Here is an 18,842-nt window from a genome sequence, read left to right as displayed (position 1 = left end):
ATAAGTTTCTTTTCATTAGACAAAGAATATAACCAAATTATATTAACTTAATATATATTAAACCTAGATATAACAATATGACCTAGATATAATGAGATTCAGAGCTATACTTAATACTGAAAGAATCTAACAAATTAATCTTCCTTCTTTATGCAGGTTTTGCTCTCTGACTTTATCTTTTCAGTATTACAGAGTATAGAGATTTAATTTGTAAAATAATTCATATTTTTTAGATTAACATAAATATATACATAAAATGAATAAGTATGTAAAAATAGTTCAAACTCTAAATTACCAATAATTAATAGAGAAGTATCACAGTGTAGTGGGAAGTCAGATATAACTAGATTGAAATCTGGTTCAGCCACATGCTAGCAGTATTTGATTTAATCTAAAAGGAGATATTAAATACATACCGATGGGGTTGCTATGAAGAGTGAGATAATATATACAAAGTACCTACTACACTTGGCACGTAATAGGGACTTAACTGGCATTGTTCTTCAAAAATCAAATTATATTTCGTGGCAAAATTTGTTTTAAAAAGTATTGTTAATTTTTTTTAACTATAGTTTTTATTTGACTTGCCTTGGACTCACTGGCTCTTGCTCTCTTATTTGAATTTGTATTTCTAACATCAGCACATTTGCTGGCATGTGGTTGATATCCAATACAGGTTTGTTGGTGAATTAGTGAAGGAATGATAGAATGGAGATTGAATTTGGAGTGTTTCCACACCTGTCTCCCTCTCTGTCCTCGCCCTCCAGCCTTCTTCTCAGTACCATTCGACTCCTCCTAGTCCTTCGAGGCCCCTCAAATCCCACCTCTGTTATGAAGCTTCTGATAATTATAACTTGTATAGGTTGGTCTTCTGCCTTCTACCCAGGTGGTTTTCAAACTATTTTTAGCAGTGGACCTTCTTTAGCTGAAAAACCTTGTGCACTCTTAGCTTATAAAACACAGAAAGGGAATGCTATGCCCATTTGCCCTACCCCTTATGTAGTAGCCCTTCTACTTTGCATAGACCCCAAATTACATTCAGCACATCATCATGCTTTATTCTCCAGTTGTCCCATGTGTTCATAATTCATGTTCTGGTCACACCAGAAGAACTATAAGATCCCTAAAGGCAAGAATAATGTCTTAATTTCCTTTATATCCCTTGCGAGACCTCATATAGGTGCTGAATCTGTATTAAGTGCCCAAGGGTTGTTCATTATTTCTTCTGCTGCTTCTTTCTCTCTTTCCTTAGTTGGTGTTAAGTGAAGAGGATTGAAATCTTCCTCATTGGTATAGGAGGTGCATCAGAAGGGGTCTTTATGAATACTTTTTAAGCATCTGGTTCTGTGCAGGACACTCATATACATTGTATCACTTAGTTTTCACATCCTTGTGGGAGTATGTATTAATATTCCAGCTTTACTGATAGAAAATTGAGGCATTGAGAATTTAAGTAATTTGTCTCAGTCCTATAGGAAATAAATTTTAATTTATATGTGTTTGATTACAAAGCTCTGGCCATTTCCACTATAGCATGTGACCTCTGTTTTAAGTATGTTTTATCTTTTCTTCGAAGGAGCCCTGTACCCAGATGGAACATCTGGAAAAAACAAGAATGATGATATGGTTCCTCCTGGCAAAAACTATACTTACGTCTGGCCAGTGAGAGAAGAATATGCCCCTGCTCCAGCAGATGCCAACTGCCTGACCTGGGTATACCATTCGCACATCGATGCACCTAAAGACATCTGCTCTGGGCTAATTGGCCCTCTGCTGGTGTGCAAGGAAGGTAAGGAGACTTTTCCAACCTCCTTTCCCCTCCCCGCCCCCATGAGCCTCCTCTTAGGTGTGTTAAAAAGTGTATATAAATTTCAGGTCTTGTTTTCCTTACCTCTCTCGCTCCATACAGATTGTGCTTCTTCTTTTAAGCTTTCTGTAACATTAGGGAAATTCTTCTAGCATAGAAGATCAATCTGACACTATAACAGGAGCAATAATTCAGACTTCTGTTTCAGAATCATCATGGTTTTCTGAAACTTATATGCGTTTTTTTTAAAGAGGACATTCCATATTAATAGCTGTTCACATCATATTGACACCACACATAAGAAAGCTAAAAATATAGACAAGTGACCAGAATGTTTTTGCTTCATTATTTTATCCATATGATCACTTGGTTATTTTATTTCCTCTTAATTGATTTACCGTGCCTGTCAACAAGGTCCACTTCCTTAATGGATAGCCAGCTTTCCCAGTCTGCAGTTGTGAAGATTTCTGTTTTATGACTTTTTGCTTCTATGGTTCTGTCATTTCCATTAAAGCCCTTCGCTACTTGTATGCCGTGGGTTACTTTTGTGCATATAGACCTTTGACAAACTTCACACTTATATGACACCATTGGCAGGAAGCAAACCTCATCTTGCCTTAGTTCATTTTGAACTCTTTTCTCTACTCTTTTGAATGTGCGTGATAGGTGTCCTAAATAAATATTCAGGGACAAGGACCGATGTGGACCAAGAGTTTGTTATAATGTTTACTCTGGTGGATGAGAATCAAAGCTGGTACCTTGATGAAAATATCAGACATTTCTGCACTGACCCGGATTCAGTTGACAAAGAAGATGCTGTTTTCCAAAGGAGTAACAAAATGCACGGTGAGTATCTCCCATGTTTCCAAACACACACTGACTGCATTTTGGGTATCTGATACCATGTAGATGCAAAAACACAGAAACGTCAAGCCTGTTTTTACAAGATTTGTAACTTAGTGATGAGAATGATTAGAAAGTGATATGAAATGCACTACATGTTAGAACATCAAACAACCTGAGAAGGGACAAGTCAAGAGATGTGAGCTAAATTAGGTATGACAAAGCTGTGGTACAGAAAGTGGAAGGATTAATGGTATCATCAGGAAAGAATCAGAGGAGAGCACAGAGGATGGTTGGGTTTCGATTGACAGAAGAAAGGAGAACGAATCATTATCATGTAACAACCCTGTGCTTTGCTTTGTCCAGTAACCATTTTCTGAGCAGCTGCTAAATTTCAAAAACTATTATGCATGGAGTTTAAATGCATGCTTGTAGACTTATGCTTCTCAGATATTCTTTTTGTTTTGTTTTGTTATTTTTTCCTCATACATTATTTAAATCAACAAATTTGTTGAGCATTCACCATGACCTAGACCCTGTATTTATTGAAAGTGGTAAAAATGTCTATAGTTATCCCGATAGTTGAGACAGAATACTTACCCATCCTTGTTTTGCAGAGTAGTGGCTTAATGCAGAATTTCAGGATTTGGGGGGTATTAAACAGTCTCATTCCATTCTTTTGCTAGAGAGTTCTAGTAAACACAATGAACATCTTCAATGTAAACGAACACCCCACGTCCTTCATTGACAAATTTCCTTCACCTCTGCTTGTCTATCTCAGAATTATCCTAACCAAGACAGAATCAATGTAGTCATAAACTCATAGGAGGGAGGAAAGGAGCTGAAAAATCATCTGACTTGCCCCATTTTTCAGATGAAGCAACTGAGGTCAAGAGACCATCAATGACTTGCCTAAGATCCAAGTGTTAATTAGTGCCACAGTTGCCTGAGAAAATCTGACAGAGAAGTCCCATAGTGAATAAATTGAATTTGGTTGTGTCCGATTCCAAAGCATGTTAAGGTGTGATTGTTAGTATACTGACTCTTTTCATTGAATTTTACACTCTCTCTTTTCCTTCCAGCAACCTTAGGTGTAGTGGATGCTTGAAAAATATTTTAGGAGGGAAAGAAGAAAGAGAGAAGAGAAAAGGGAGGGAGGCAGGGGGGGAAAATGAAGGCTGGGATAAACGAAGACCTAAATTCAAATCATTGCTATGACCAGTTAGTTAACTACTATCCCTGTTCTTTACAAAATGAGAGTGTGATCTCAAATCTTGCTGAAAACTACTAATTGTGATGATTTTTGACTCAGCTGTCCACATAGTTCTTCTTACTCTTTTGGAGTGAAAATGTCCAATAAAAATGAATGGATTTTATCAGCAAATATAGACTGCATTTCAAAAAATCAGCCTGTATATAGAAGTAGGTGTATGCAAACAATCCTTCTTCTGATTGGTGAAGCAGATCTAACAAACAGAAAAAAAATTAACCTGAAAAAAAAAAAAACTAGTCTATAGAGATGCTCAGTCAACACAAGATTTACTGACAAATTTACTTAAAGTTACTAAAATGACTTAGAACTAATTGTGCCAACTAAGTCATTATCTTAGTAACAATAGCTTTTAAACTCAGTTTGGATTTAAGAAGCCCTAAGTCAAGTTATTTTCTGTACTTGAGCAACATGTACAGAAAATAATTGCCATTTAGAGCATTTAAAGTATTAGGTCCCAGACTTAAGGCGTAAGTTCAATCAGTATGGCTCTTCTCCAGCAAGACCTAGTAAAAATAGATTTTTCTCCCTGCTTTTAAAATAACAAAATATATACATGTCTCATAAGTTCCTTCTAATCAGTTCCTTTCCTTTCCATCTTGCTGTATGCTTTTGCCACTTGCATCAAGTAGCTACTATGTGCCAGCTTTTCTGCTAGGTCTCGATAGCTATAAGATGAGTAAGACAGGGTTTCTAGTTGCAAGGAACAGAGTCCCGTGGGGAAGGCAGATATGCAAATGAAGGACCTGGAAAACTGCCATGTAAGTATGAGTAGCACTCTGTTTACTGCTGATCTCATTGTGTCCACATAGCAGCTCCAAGGCTGTTTTCAGTTGTGTGCCAATTGTCACTTTTTTTGACTGCTTGTCTGTCTACCCAAAAGACCAATATCTTTTATTCCTTTCTGGGGCTACATTTTATAAAAGAAGCCATGCTTTTCTACATGAAAACATTATAATCAATGATCTATGCTGATTTTCCATTGTGCCAGAGTATGAATTACCATCGTTTCTGGTCCTGCTCACCTCTGCAGGGAAGCCTCTTCCACTAGTGTGCTTCTGTTTTTCAGCTCTCAATGGATACCTCTTTGGAAACTTCCCTGAGCCTGATATGTGCGTTGGTGAATCAGTGTCCTGGCACTTATTTGGGATGGGGAATGAGATAGACATCCACTCTATCTATTTTTATGGTAATACCTTCATCAGCCGAGGGCATCGGACTGATGTGGTCAACCTGTTCCCAGCCACCTTCCTGACAACAGAAATGATAGCTGAGAATCCTGGGAAGTGGATGATAACCTGTCAAGTCAGTGATCACCTACAAGGTAAAAGGACAAAGACCAGTGTGGAGATGCTTGCAATGGGACAATAAAACCACACAGTCAATAGTGCTCGTTCAGTGACTGCTGTTAGATAGAGTCTTGAATGTGTTATATTTAATTAAATACTAAATATATAGGAAAATATATAATGCTTATTTGTCACCCTATCAACAGATATTTATTGATCTAATCCCTATGAACCAGGTGAGAAGTGACTAAAGAAATGATAAGACCTTCAAAGAACCTACCATCTAGTAGTTAGACACAGTGAGACATTTACAAAATGAATAACATTTGAAGCAAAATGATAAATGCTTTGGGCACCATAGTCACTTCTCTAGAGCAATGAAAAAAGGCTTCCTGAGGAGTTGGCTCCTAGTCTGAGCCTTAAAATATAGGTAGAGATTGAATAGATAAAGAAAGGAAGAAAGGCTTTCAATGTAGAGGATGTAACATGAACTGGGAAAAACGCATGTTCTACATGAGCAACTATAATTAGAATAACATATTTTTGTCTTCGGAAAGAAATGTATAGATAACCTGGGCCAGTCCCCCATCCAATTATTGAAATCTCCTTTGAAACATCTCTTTTAAGTAATTATAGCGGCCCATTTAAACTCTGGGCTGTTCTCCTAGAGCGTTCTCCCTTATATTGAGACAAAATCCAATGATAGGTGCAAAATTCTATGGTAGGGACACAAAGGACTTTGGTTGACTTAAATGCCGGTTGAATGGCTTGGTCCTGGTTCTTCGGGACCATACAGAACAGGTCTTATTTAGCCAGATCCTGAGCTCATGACATAAGAGTGATAAGAGAGAAGCCTAGAGAGTGAGCAGCTTTAAAAGGTAAGGCTAAGGAGGTAGGACTGTGTCTGGAAGGCAATAGTGAATCTTTCTAGATCCTTAGGCACACTAGTGACATAATCAGTGCAGTGATTTAGGAAAGTAAATATGATATCTATGTGCAGAAAGGATTCAGGAGAGATTCTGGCCACTGGAAGCTAGTTAGGAAGCACTGGCAACATTAGAGTTATGACATATAAAGATCTGGCCTAAGGCGGTAAAAACTAGACCAGAAAAAGAAAATGTGTCAGTGGGATAAACATAGAAGAAATACTGTGTGATTAAGTTTGGATACTGACTAACTACAAATAGTCACTAAGAATACAGAGATGCAACCTTTCAGAGCTGCTCTGATAATACATTCTTGTTCTCATCAACCTTAAGCAGCCTATCTCGGCTTTAGTCAGCTAAGATATTCCAATTAACTTCAATTTAACAAATGTTGAGTTGATCAGTTAACATGTATCTGATACTGTTCAAGGAAGACAAAGATGAACAAGATAAGTTTCCTATCCCCCCAAACTCCCACCCCGACAGCTGACTGATGTATAATCAACAAATAGAAATCATATATATTTAAGATGTACAACTGGATGTTTTGATATATGTATACAATGTGAAATAATCGCCACACAACCTCAAGCTAATTAACATAACTATCACCTCACATAGTTACCTCTGTGTGTTTGTGTGTGTGTGTTTGAGATTAAGACCACTTGAGATCGCAAGGAGTACAAAGCTTTAGTTATGCAAGATGAATGAGATTTGGAAATCTAATACTCAGCATGGTTACTACAGTCAAGAATACTGTAGTATATACTTGAAATTTCCTGAGAGTGTAGATCTTACGTGTTCCTAACACAAGATCCATACTAGTAAAGGTTCTCACACTGTTAAATCCGAGAAACTAGTTTTAAACTAGCATTAGCAGCCATTTGAGACTAGTAAGATTGCTAAGCTTAGCTAATGGTTATGGACATAAACTGGTATTTATAGGTTACTAAAATATAATATTTCCTAAACTGCCCATACCTTCAGAAAAAAGTATTGTAAAAAAATTAGAAAATACATATAATTTAATTTTAAGACTCAGTAATCCCATTTAGAGGTAATAATGCCACATTTGAGTGAAGATCCTCCATCACTATTTTCTAGACCTTTATACTAAGTGCATGCATTATTTATAAAATAAAATAAAATACTGCCCTGTAGCTTACTTTTTCCACTTCTTAATATATCAGAAATAGATTTACATGTCAGTGAATATAGAGCTACTTGATCATTGTTAATCCTTCCAGTGTTCTTTATGAGGAGATTATAATTTACTTAACCAACACTCTATTGCTTAAAATTTACATTTTTCCCCCTTCTTTTTTTGGTGTTATAAAACAATATTGATAAAATCAATTTACAGATAAGTTTATATTTTTGTCTGATATTTCCTTAGCAAAACTCCTAGATTCGGAATTCCTGGGTCAAGGAGTTTGATTTTTCTTTAAAGTTATGAACATATATTGCCAAATTCCCTTTTTTAAAGTGTTGCTTTTCAGTTTGTGAGCATTCTTTTTTCCACATTCATCTGCCAACACTGAGAATTACTAGTCTTTCTAATTTTTACCAACTTGATAAATGAACAACAGTGTCATTTTATTATTATTAAGGTTAAACTTTTTTTTCATTTGTTTACGAGCCAATAGTATTTCTTTTGTGAATAACCTATTTATGTTCCTTGCCCATTTTGTATTGGGAGGTTTACTTTTTCCTTTTTTATTTGTCAACATTATTTATATATTAATCTTTTGTCATATGTATAAAAATATCCCCCTTCCAACCATTAATCCTTTACTTTTTAAAAATTTAAGTATAGTTTGGTATACAATATTAAATTGGTTATATTAGTTTCAGGTGTATAATATAGTGATTTGACATTTCTGTATCTTACAATGTGATCGCTCCACTAACTCTAATAATCATCTGTCGCTGTGCAAACCTGTCACAGTATTATTGACTATATTCCCCTTCGCTTTTTTCACTCATCCCCAAACTCCTTCCCCTCTGGTAACCACCCCTTTGGTTTCTGTTTCTATGAGTGTGTTTTTGTTTTGTTTTGTTTGTTTATTTGTTTTTTTTTCTTAGATATTACATATAAGTGAAACCATATGGTATCCGTCTTTCTCTTTCTGATATATTTCACTTAATATAATGCCCTGTAGGTCCATCCATGTGATATATATGCAATGGAGTATTAAGCAGCAATGAAAAAGAACAAAAATCTTGCTATTTTTTTTTTTTTTGCTTCGAACTTTTTTATGGTTCTATTTTTTGTACAAAAGTTTTAAATGTTCACGAAGTCAAATCTATCAGTTTTATTCTGTGTGATTTCTTTTGTGAGCATTTATACCTTGGCTAATGGTTTTCCTCTGTTCTGCAGCTGGCATGCTGGGGCAATACAATGTTGGTAACTGCAAAAATGATATTTCTCGCCCCAAGATGAAGGGTCGTCAAAGGCGCTACTTTATAGCAGCAGAAAAAATCATTTGGGATTATGGTCCTCAAGGCTATAACAAATTCAGTGGTCTTCCCCTAAATGCCTCGGGCAGGTAAGCTCTTTTTGCTCATGTTCGTAAGCCTCTCATAAGAGAGGCATCTATTAGGCTTTTCCCTGTGATCTCATTCACACTGCTCTTATAAGCACATACTACATAGATGGCATAATGACACTATTTAAGGAGTTCTGAGCCCCGTGTATACTACTGGGAATTGGCAGACTATTTATTGCTTTGTGATTTGCTGGCTAAATCAAAACACCATATTGATTCATTCGCTCACTTATTTATCCATCAAATATTTCTTGAGCACCTACTATGCACAAACTTCAGTGCTAGGTGCCATGAGAAATACCAAGCAGACAGAACAGAATAAGATCACCGTACATATGGTGAAGACGCTTTTGAAGAGGGAATGAGACAGTACTCTCTTTCAATGGAGATAAACTGGCCAAGGAAGGTTACTCTTTTTAGTGCAAGGACAGCCTGATGGAAGTTATAACCCCTTACCCACAATTCGTTTTTCCTCCCTATACAGTAAAATTTCATTTTCTTTCAAAATTCAACTCTAATGTCATCTCTTAAGTGAGGCCTCCCCTGACTCCTGAGTCATAGTTAATCATTTTCTCTCTGACCTTTCATAGTGTATTGTATTTTTTGAATTGAATCTAATAATTCATTAAGTGGTTATGAACTCCTGTGACTTCTTATTGTAGAATCACATGCAATAATATCTGTGAAAGCATTTAAAAATGTACAATGTGGTATCAAGAAGCATTGCTATTACCCTATAATGTTTTTTGAATATTTGAAGAAATGTTTTAAAATTTTTCTTTGTAATCAATAAGATATCCTTTGTTTCTTTCATTGTAAATTTCATTAATTCGTTCATTCTTCCACCAAACTGATACACTTGAACCTGGCCTAAAGAATTTTTGTGAACTGTATATGAAAAACTCTAATATCACATTTTCTATTGATCGGTATTTCTCATTATTCTGTTTATAAGAATAAACAGAATAATGAGAACTATCATTGAAAATTATGTCTTAGAAGCCTTCTAGAATTCTAAAGTGCCTTATAAAATGTGGAACATTAAGCTATATTCAATTAATAATTAATAATGTGAAAGCATGATATACTAAGTGACATGAGGGGCACAAGGAGGTCTAAGACCATGTTCCCAGCCTCAAGTGGAGAAAGAACCTGTGCACACAGAAGAGAAGTAACTTTGCAAGTTACAAATAAGATTAAGATGAGTTATCCAGACAGAGTTCTCTGGGTGTGCAGAGAGAACTAAGATAGTCAGGAACACTTCACAGAGAAAGCAGAGTCTAAACAAGTTCTCGAAGAATGATAGAATTTATACAAGTGAATAGCAAAAAGAAGAAATTTTAGATGCAGGAGTTAATGGAGAGTGACTAGACCAGAATGATTGGAGTGGGAGATTTGCATAGAGAATGGGCACTTGCATAGAACAATAGGAAGGGAGCTGGGGTAAAATAAACTGGATATCAATTGCAGAGGTCCTGTAATCCTCATTTGGTTGGTAGTTGGAAGCAAAAAAAGATTTTGCAGCTGCTAATTACAATGAAAATTACCATTTTTGGAGATTAATGTTGTAGTTGTGTACATGCTGAGAAAAAACTGAGTGAGCCGATGTGAGATAGAGGATAGACAGAGTGCAGTTGGCAGTTCATATAACAGTGCAAACACAAGGTGGTAAGGGCATGAATGGAGCCTGTGGCAGTGGGAAGAAAGGAAAGGAAAAGATACAAAAAGAAGCAGAAAAGGAAGTGTGGGATAAAAGGTTACGAAGGAAGGATGAACAAGATAGAGGAATGAGGCAGAAAAACAAGACAAAGATAGCCTACGTGACAGCAAGAGTGATGGTACCATTGACAGACATAAGATAATATAGAGTTAGTCCTAGTCAGAATTTATAGCATTGTATTTCACAACTTTGAAATTTAATATTTATTTATATAGCTTAGCTATTAATTAAACTATTTGATTAACTAGACATTCCATTCCTTAATCATACCAGATATTAAAGAGCTTACTATATGCAGAGAATATTCACACCGACATCAGCAAGAGATAGAGGGCTGCCTTTCCTGCAAAGAAACCAGTTAGCTCTTTGTTACTTTGTAGGACAGCATTCTGGGACTCCAGTATTCGTAAGTAAGGAGTTGACCTGTACCTTCTTCTTCAGTTGCTGGACCTCTGGGGAAGAAAGTTCAATGGCTAAGAGAGAAATGAGCTTGTACATCACCCAGCTTCTGACGACTTTGAAGGCTAGGAGACTATTCCTACGAACTTTGTCAAAGCCTGTGCTCCCTTTTCTGGGGAGATGGGTGGGTGAATGAGCTAAAGATCATAAAATTAAACTCCATAATTAAGGCTTTTGGTGGATATGAAGAGGTGTGTTCTCAGTCAGTTTCCTATCATTTCTACAGTGACTCCGAATTCTACTTCACACAAGCGGACAACAGGATAGGAGGAAAATATTGGAAGGCTCAGTATGTGGAGTATGTTGACGCAACTTTTACTCAAAGAAAGAGACTCTCTGAGGCAGAAGCCCATCTTGGAATTCTTGGTAGAGAGAAATCATCCGTCATGTTTTGCATGGGGGAGGGGAGGTGTTTTAGCAGGTCATATACATCTACGTGGAATGACTCTTTTCCTGCTCATTTTTACATCTCTCTGCCTCTTTTCATCCTCTTATCCCTCCTCCTCTTGATATTTTTCAGGCCCAGTCATCAAGGCAGAGGTGGGCGATATCCTGTTAGTGACCTTTGCCAACAAAGCTGACAAAGTCTACAGTATATTGCCCCACGGCGTGGTCTATGACAAGGCTTCTGATGCAGCCCCAAACATAGATGGTAAGTCTCAGCCTAAGCTTAGGTAGGAAACAGGATGAGCATGCAAAGGACTTAGAACTGCACAGATCAGGTTCAAATCCTGGTCCCTTCACTTACCAGCCCACTGAGCTTGGGTAATTATTTCAATTTTCTAAATCTCATTCTTCTCACCTATTGAATGCACATAATGACGGTCACCTCACAGGGCTTTGGGAAGAGATGGAAAGAATTCAGTACAATGTCTGGCTCACAGTAGGTCCTTTGAAAATACCAATTCTTTTTCTTTTTTCTCAGTAATGTAATAAATCTCAAAGCAAGCTACTTTCATAGTCACCTCAACTTCTTTAAGGTAAAAAGCTTTTCTGCTACAGTTTGCATGGGATTCTGTGAGTGAAGACTGAGGAGGAAAATCTGATTTCCAATGTTTTGTTGACATTAAAATCTTACACATGGTCTTTGCTTTGTATTTATTGACAATTACTTATCACCATCTATGGTCTCTCCCCATCACAGAGTAGGTAGCACCAGCTCTTTACACATAGAAAAGACATCCTCCACTCAGCTGCTGCAGGAACTATCTTTCCATCTATGATATTGCTCCCAGGAAATTCCTGGTCTCCTTGGAAGCCTTACCCATCACCACAGCTGACATCATGGCTACCTGGGCTACTTCTTCATGCCCCGGTGAGGCCAGGCCCATCCACAGCGGGCTTTGCGGTGATGGTGAGGGCACAGAGTACGAAGGAATGGAGAGAATTCCTCCTCCCCAGACCCATCCTTACCCTCCCCCTGCTGCAGCATCTCTTGTACCTGCGCTCTCTTCTTTGGTCAAATGCTTACAGTGACTTTTTGTGTGTGTTCAAGAAGGACCTGTGACAGCCCAAATGTTTATATTTTCTATTGTTTAACTCAGCAAACTTATTGGGCACTTTTTTGCAAAGCTCTGGACAAGATGCAGAGTCTCTGGCCTCAATATTGTAGCGATCCAATGTGTTCATTTGGCAACATAATATGAGGATTAATCAGCACGGTCTTTGGACTGTGTCTGAATCCAAAATATGCTATTTACCAGCTTAGCAAACATGGGCATTCACTTATTTTCTCTATCTTATAGTAATTTCCTAGTTCAACCTTCAAGAATTTAAACTCTTTAAAGATAGGTCTCTTGCTTAATTTTTTTTTTTTTTTTTTTTAGTATCCTCTTTAGGGCCAAGTATAATATATTTCACATAGAAGGCACTTAATATTTTATGGCTTTACATTTAATCACTAAATGGACAACTATCACTCTTTTAATAATTTCTAAATCTGGTATTTGAGTAAGAAATAGTATCTATGGAGATACTAAATTTAATCTGTGAAGAAGACAATCCTTAATGTAAGATTCTATCTCATGAGACAGCAGACTGTGGCCGTGGCCTCCCCTGATAATACAAAAACTAAAACAACGATCCTTCTGTGCAAAATACATCATTAGAGAGAGACACTTCAAACTAGAAGACCTAGTTTGACACGTTTAATGTTCTTAGCCATTGTTTTGAGTAGTTGTTTCATTTATCTCCTCAGGATTTCTGAAACCAGGGGCGCATGTTAAGCCAGGTGAAACCTTCACATACAGATGGACAGTGCCTGAAAGCGTAAGCCCAACGGCTGGTGATCCTCCCTGCCTGACCTATCTTTACTTCTCAGCAGTGGAGCCAATCAAGGACACCAGCTCTGGCCTTGTAGGGCCTTTGCTAGTCTGTAAAAAGGGTGTTCTCAATGCTGATGGGACACAGGTAGGTCACCAAATGTTACCAAGTTCTGCTAAGGATTGTATATGAGAGAAGTCAGTAAATACTGCTAGAGATTAGATAGTAATAGTCAGTTACAAAAAAGCAATTTTTCTTCCTTCCTCTTGAAATTGATATTACATACAGGGAATTTCATTTTCTTTGTAAATTTAAGATCTGACTTTCCAAAGTTATAGATGCCTACCCAGAAACCCAAGATTTCTGCTTGTTGTGGCTGCAATTTGGTGGGTCTCTCCCTGAGCATTGCTTTGATTCTGGGATCTTCTGAAATCTACACGGAATACAAATTGGGATCCCTACTTCTTGGACAAGGATTCTCAAACTTGTCCACCCAGTAGAATCACCCGGGGACCTTTTAAACCTCTTTTATTCAGGGGCTCCCAATCAATTAGATCAGAATCTCCAGGTTATTCTAATATGTGGCTAGGATTGAGAATCACTGTAACTCACCACTGTGAACTTAATTACCATGATCAAAGAAACAAGAAAGCCTGTAGATAACTTCTGGCAAGTCCCACCTGAAGGCTTGGATGGTTGCACTGATTAGTATGACAAAGCATAGCATTCCAAGCTATGTCTACATAATATTAAACATAGTGACGAAAACAGGAAAGTCCAGTCATTTAACCATTTGGAATTACTTCACCAATCAGAACTAGCAAGACTATTTATTTAAATGGTATATTTTATAATGTTTGGCATTGTATAAAAACACATTGAGGCTCCCAGGAATTTCTAGGTAGAAGACACGAAGTACGTTGGCTCTCTTCAGATTTTTCAATTGCCTGCACAAAGGTTTAATCCTGGAAATACCTCCTGGAGGTTCTGAGTGTCCCTGGCCCTCTGAATGACCCTCCATTATGCTTGTGCAATAAGACCGACTGTTTACATAGGACCACAATAATCATAAAAGGCAAAGCAGAATAATCACCCCTATTTTAAAGCTGAAAAAACTGAGGCTCAGAGATATTAGTGATATTCCAGGAAACACACCTAGTAATTAGTGATAGAAGTAGAACATGAAACTGAGCATCCATCAATCTTTTTCTAATACATTACTGTTTCCTACTAGCTAAATACCTGAGCTAAGGAAATTGAGTGCCAGAAAAATTTTGTAAGGCGCTTCTGATTTTGCCCCCATTGCACCCTATCAATGGTCATCTTGAGATTTGCTAGAAGTATCTTATAGTCTCTGGGAGTTGTTCCATGAGCCAATACCATTCATGATCAGTGTATTAACACAAAATCATGAAAAAAAAAAAAAAAAGAAAGGAAAAAACAACAGCATTAGAACCTAGGTCTGCCTGCTGCCATAGCCCATGATCTTTTATAAAATTAATTAATTTGTTATGGTGCCATTGGTTAACGAAATCCAGTAAGTTTCAGCTGTGCATTTTAATTGTAAGGCATATGTATTTTTACATTGGGTGTTCACCTCCCATAGTTAGATTTCTTACTGTCACCACATATTTGACCCCTTAACCCCGTCTACCTCCCCACTTCCTCCACCTCCTACCCTCTAGTAACCACTCATCTATTGTCCATGTCTATGAGTCTCTGTTTGTCCTGTGCCTTTGTTGATTTTAGGTTTATATCCCACATATAAGTGATACCATGTGATTTTCAACTTTTTCTGTCTGGCTTATTTCACTTAGCATGATTACCCCGAGGTTCATCCATGTTGTTGCAAATGGCAGTATTTCATCTCTTCTTATGGCTGAGTAATATGCCATTGTATATATGAACTGCAGCTTCTTTAGCCAATTGTCTATCGTAGGGCACTTTGGTCGCTTCCATGTCCTGGCCACTGTGAATAATGCTGCTATGAACATCTGTGTACAAATATCTTTTCGGATATGGGTTTTCAAGTCTTTGGGGTAAATACTCAGTAGAGGGATTGCTGGATCACATGGCCTATTAATTCTTAATTTTTTGAGGAACTTCCGTACTGTTTTCCATAGCGGCTGTACCAATTTGCAGACCTATTAGCAGTGAATGAAGTTTCCTTTTTCTCCACATCCTCTCCAACATTTATTACTTGTCCTGTTGATTACAGCTATTCTAACAGGTATGAGATGGTATCTCATTGTGGTTTTGATTTGCATTTCTCTAATACCTAGTGATGTTGAGCATCTTTTCATATATTTGTTGGCCATTTGTATGTCCTCTGCCCATTTTTTGATTGGATTGTTTGGTTTTTGTTGTTACTGAGTTATGAGTTCTTTGTATATTTTGGATGTTAGGCCCTTATTGGAGGCATTGCTTGCAAATATATTTTCCCATTTGGATGGTTGTCTCTTTACCTTGTTGATGGTTTCTTTTGCTTTTTAGTTTGATGTAGTCCCATTTACTTATTTTAGCTTTTACTTCCCTTGCTTTTGAGGTCAAATTCATAAAACTCTCTTTAAGTGCAAGGTCCTTGAGTTTTGTTCCTATGCTTTTTTTCTATGCATTTTATTGTTTCAGATCTTATATTTAGGCCCTTAATCCATTTTGAATTGATTTTGATGTGTAGTGATAGACAACAGTTTAGTTTCATTCTTTTGCTGGTGGCTTTCCAGTTTTTCCATAACCATTTATTGAAGAGGCTTTCCTATCTCCACTGTATGTTTTCGGCTTTTTTGTTGAAAATTATTTTCCCATATAAATATGGGTTTACTTCTGGACTCTTGATTCTGTTCCACTGGTCCATATGTCTGTTTTTCTGCCAATACCATGTCGTTTTGATTATTGTCTCTTTGTAGTATCATGTGAAGTCGGGCAGAGTGATGCCTCCTGTCTCATTCTTTTTTTTCTCAGGAGGGCTTTGGCAGTTTGGGGTCTTTTGTGCTTCCATGCAAAGTCGATGATTTTTTGTTCTATTTCTTTAAAAAATGCTAGTGGAATTTTGATGGGGATTGCATTAAATTTGTATAACGCTTTAGGTAATAGGTCACTTTAACTTATGATCTTTTAAAATATATTTGACCCCTTATTTTCCCTCAAGTTTTTATTTTTTATTTTTAAAAGTTTTAAACTTACATTATTTATTTCTATAGCCCATCATCCTAAACTACTGCCTTCTAAAACACCATGTGATAAAAGCACTAAGTGTATATAAGATGTAGTAGGAGCATAAAGCAAGGAGTAACCATATCTTTGATGAGACGTTAGGAAAGAATCACAAAGGTGGACAGCTAAGCTGGCACATGATGGATTAGAGTGGCAGACCATCAAAGTTGAGGAGTACATGCACGAAGGACAGAAGCCAGCAGAATACAGCAAGTTCAGATTGCTGTAAGGAGCTTGGCTTCATTCCAGTCAAAACACAAGTAGGGAAGGGCCAAGAAATGAGGTTGTGCAGGTTGGTGGGGACCAGATCACTGTGAGTTTAAATCACACTGTCCAGTTTAAGAAGAGAGATATGATCAGATGGCATTGCTGAGGATTACCCGAGAGCAGGCAGCAGAATGAAGGGTGAATTAGAAGGGAGCATGTTAGAGAAAGGAACACATTGAGGGAGAGGAAATACAGTTGCCCTTTTGTTTCAGCTCTAAAGAAAAGCATCTTTCAGCAATTCAAGATGCTGTATGATCAGATATGTTCAAACTAGATGTATTAGGAATATATACAATGAGAAGTAATTCACAGTCCCTTCAATATTAATTCAAGTTAATGTAATATAACAAAGTCTTATAAGTTATTCAAATTCACTATTTCACACACAAACATGTACTGTTTTTCTAGGCGTTTGTTTTGGAGCTGGGGATACAGAGAGAAACCCCAAATGTCCCTACCCTCACAAAGCCTGTGTTGCAGTAAGAAAAAATATAAGTTCATAGACAAAATATAATTTCAGATAGAGATAAGTGCTATGAAAGGTAGAGTAGGGTAAAGTGGGTGAGTTTGCAGGCACGCTGGAAGATGAATGACTGTTTTAACCAGGGTAGTCAGGGAAGGGTCCTCTGAGGAGGCAACATTTGTGCAGAGAAGTGGATGGATTAAGCAAGTGACCCGAATAAGACCTGGGATAACTTTCTAGGTAGTGGGAACAGTACATGAAAAGGCCCTGTGGCAGGAATGAGGTTGGTGTATTCATGAAAGAGCAAAAGGCCAGAGTGGTGGAGTAACCTGGGGGTGAGCATACAAATATGAAGTCAGGGGAAGGAATAGGCCGAGGTCAGTACATGGAGGCCACAGTAAGGAGAGTAAGATGCTGATGTCCCACCTGACAAAGGTAGTACCGCAGAGTAGGAAAGCTTTGGAGCAGGAACTTATTTTCCTTAAAGTTACATTGGAAAGGAGAAGCAGACAATGAGAAGAATTTTGGGGGTGTGGAGTAAAATTTACCAGAATCATGCTCAGAATCCTAATTTACAAAATGATCCAGTAAATCTATGGCTGATGCAGATTCTTACTGACTTTGTGTTAACTTTGAAAGTGAAGCAGAGCTAAAAATTCCTCCAACTGGTACTTTTTACATATTCATTTCTTTCTTCTCTGTAGAAAGGAATAGATAAGGAATTTTACCTACTATTCACAGTCTTCGATGAAAATCTGAGCAGGTATCTTGATGAAAACATTCAGAAGTTTACCCGGCATCCCTTCAGTGTTGACAAAGAGGACAAAGAGTTTGTGAAGTCTAACCGGATGCACGGTATAAAAAATGACTTTTCCTCCTGTAAAAAAAAAAAATGGCATAATTGCATTTGAAGTGAAAATGCCCAGAATGCATTAATTATCTTAATTTTGGTTTCTTGACTATTGTTCTTAGTTGTGAGTAATTATTTCATGGCTTCAGCCTCATAAGGTATGGTGAAACCTCCCTATCTCCCAGAGATGTTGTGAACCTTAATTAATATTTCTAAAATACTTTTCAGCCTTAGATGAAGCAGTGCAAAATTTGAACTAACAAAGATCACAGTACATCTTAAATGTATAAAATTACTGACAAAATGTCTCCCTTGGGTTCCTAATGACATCGTTGTCTGATAACCCCAGCAATAAGTGGAGGTAATCATACAGCAAAACGTCTTTTATCAAGTCACATGAGTATCTGTCTAAAGTGTTAATTTGTAAAATATTAGCCATTCCATCCCAAATCTTCATTTAGAACTATTTAATTCCTCTCTCTCTCTCTCTCTCTCTTTCATATCTCGGTTGTTATAATAGCACGCCACCTTGTAATTGGTCTAACATAGGATTCTTATTAGTCTTGGGCACACAACCTGAGGGAGCGAAGTAATGAGAAAGAGTTCAAAGTCAAATGCCTGCAAGAGTGTGCAGCCAAAAAAAAGTGCCTAAAGCAAACACCATGAGATAACAGGTACTAAATTGCCAGTTTTAGGACCAAGCATAACATCTATTTATGGTCTTTAAAACATTATGGGAAAAATAACAAGACAGCCCCTAATCTCCCTCTCCCACGAAGAAGTTCAAAATGGTCCAAGGTTCCAAGTGGCCCATAGCAACCAGTTTATAGACACCTATGGTCCTGGATGCTCCATTCCAAGAGTCCCCTCTTGGGCTGATGAAAAGCACAGCGTAAGGCATTTTCATTATCATCTTCTATAAAA

General features: G+C 37.3%; 1 protein-coding gene across 1 annotated transcript in view; it reads left to right on the top strand.

The window, feature by feature from the left end:
• The window catches only part of HEPHL1 (hephaestin like 1), a 62,811-nt gene that overhangs the window by 19,008 nt on the left and 24,961 nt on the right, over nt 1-18,842 (top strand). Inside the window, exons 3-10 of the mRNA XM_016158653.2 lie at nt 1,577-1,789; nt 2,474-2,653; nt 4,990-5,244; nt 8,516-8,684; nt 11,090-11,229; nt 11,384-11,515; nt 13,061-13,272; nt 17,773-17,923. Of these exons, the coding sequence (XP_016014139.2) occupies nt 1,577-1,789; nt 2,474-2,653; nt 4,990-5,244; nt 8,516-8,684; nt 11,090-11,229; nt 11,384-11,515; nt 13,061-13,272; nt 17,773-17,923 (1,452 nt within the window). The remainder of the gene's footprint in view (nt 1-1,576; nt 1,790-2,473; nt 2,654-4,989; nt 5,245-8,515; nt 8,685-11,089; nt 11,230-11,383; nt 11,516-13,060; nt 13,273-17,772; nt 17,924-18,842) is intronic.

Source organism: Rousettus aegyptiacus, unplaced genomic scaffold (genome assembly GCF_014176215.1).
Source record: "Rousettus aegyptiacus isolate mRouAeg1 unplaced genomic scaffold, mRouAeg1.p scaffold_m13_p_5, whole genome shotgun sequence".
In the NCBI taxonomy this organism is placed as follows: Eukaryota; Metazoa; Chordata; class Mammalia; order Chiroptera; family Pteropodidae; genus Rousettus; species Rousettus aegyptiacus.
The sequence above is the reverse complement of the archived record's forward strand: the minus strand, read 5'-3'. Positions and strand labels throughout refer to the sequence as shown.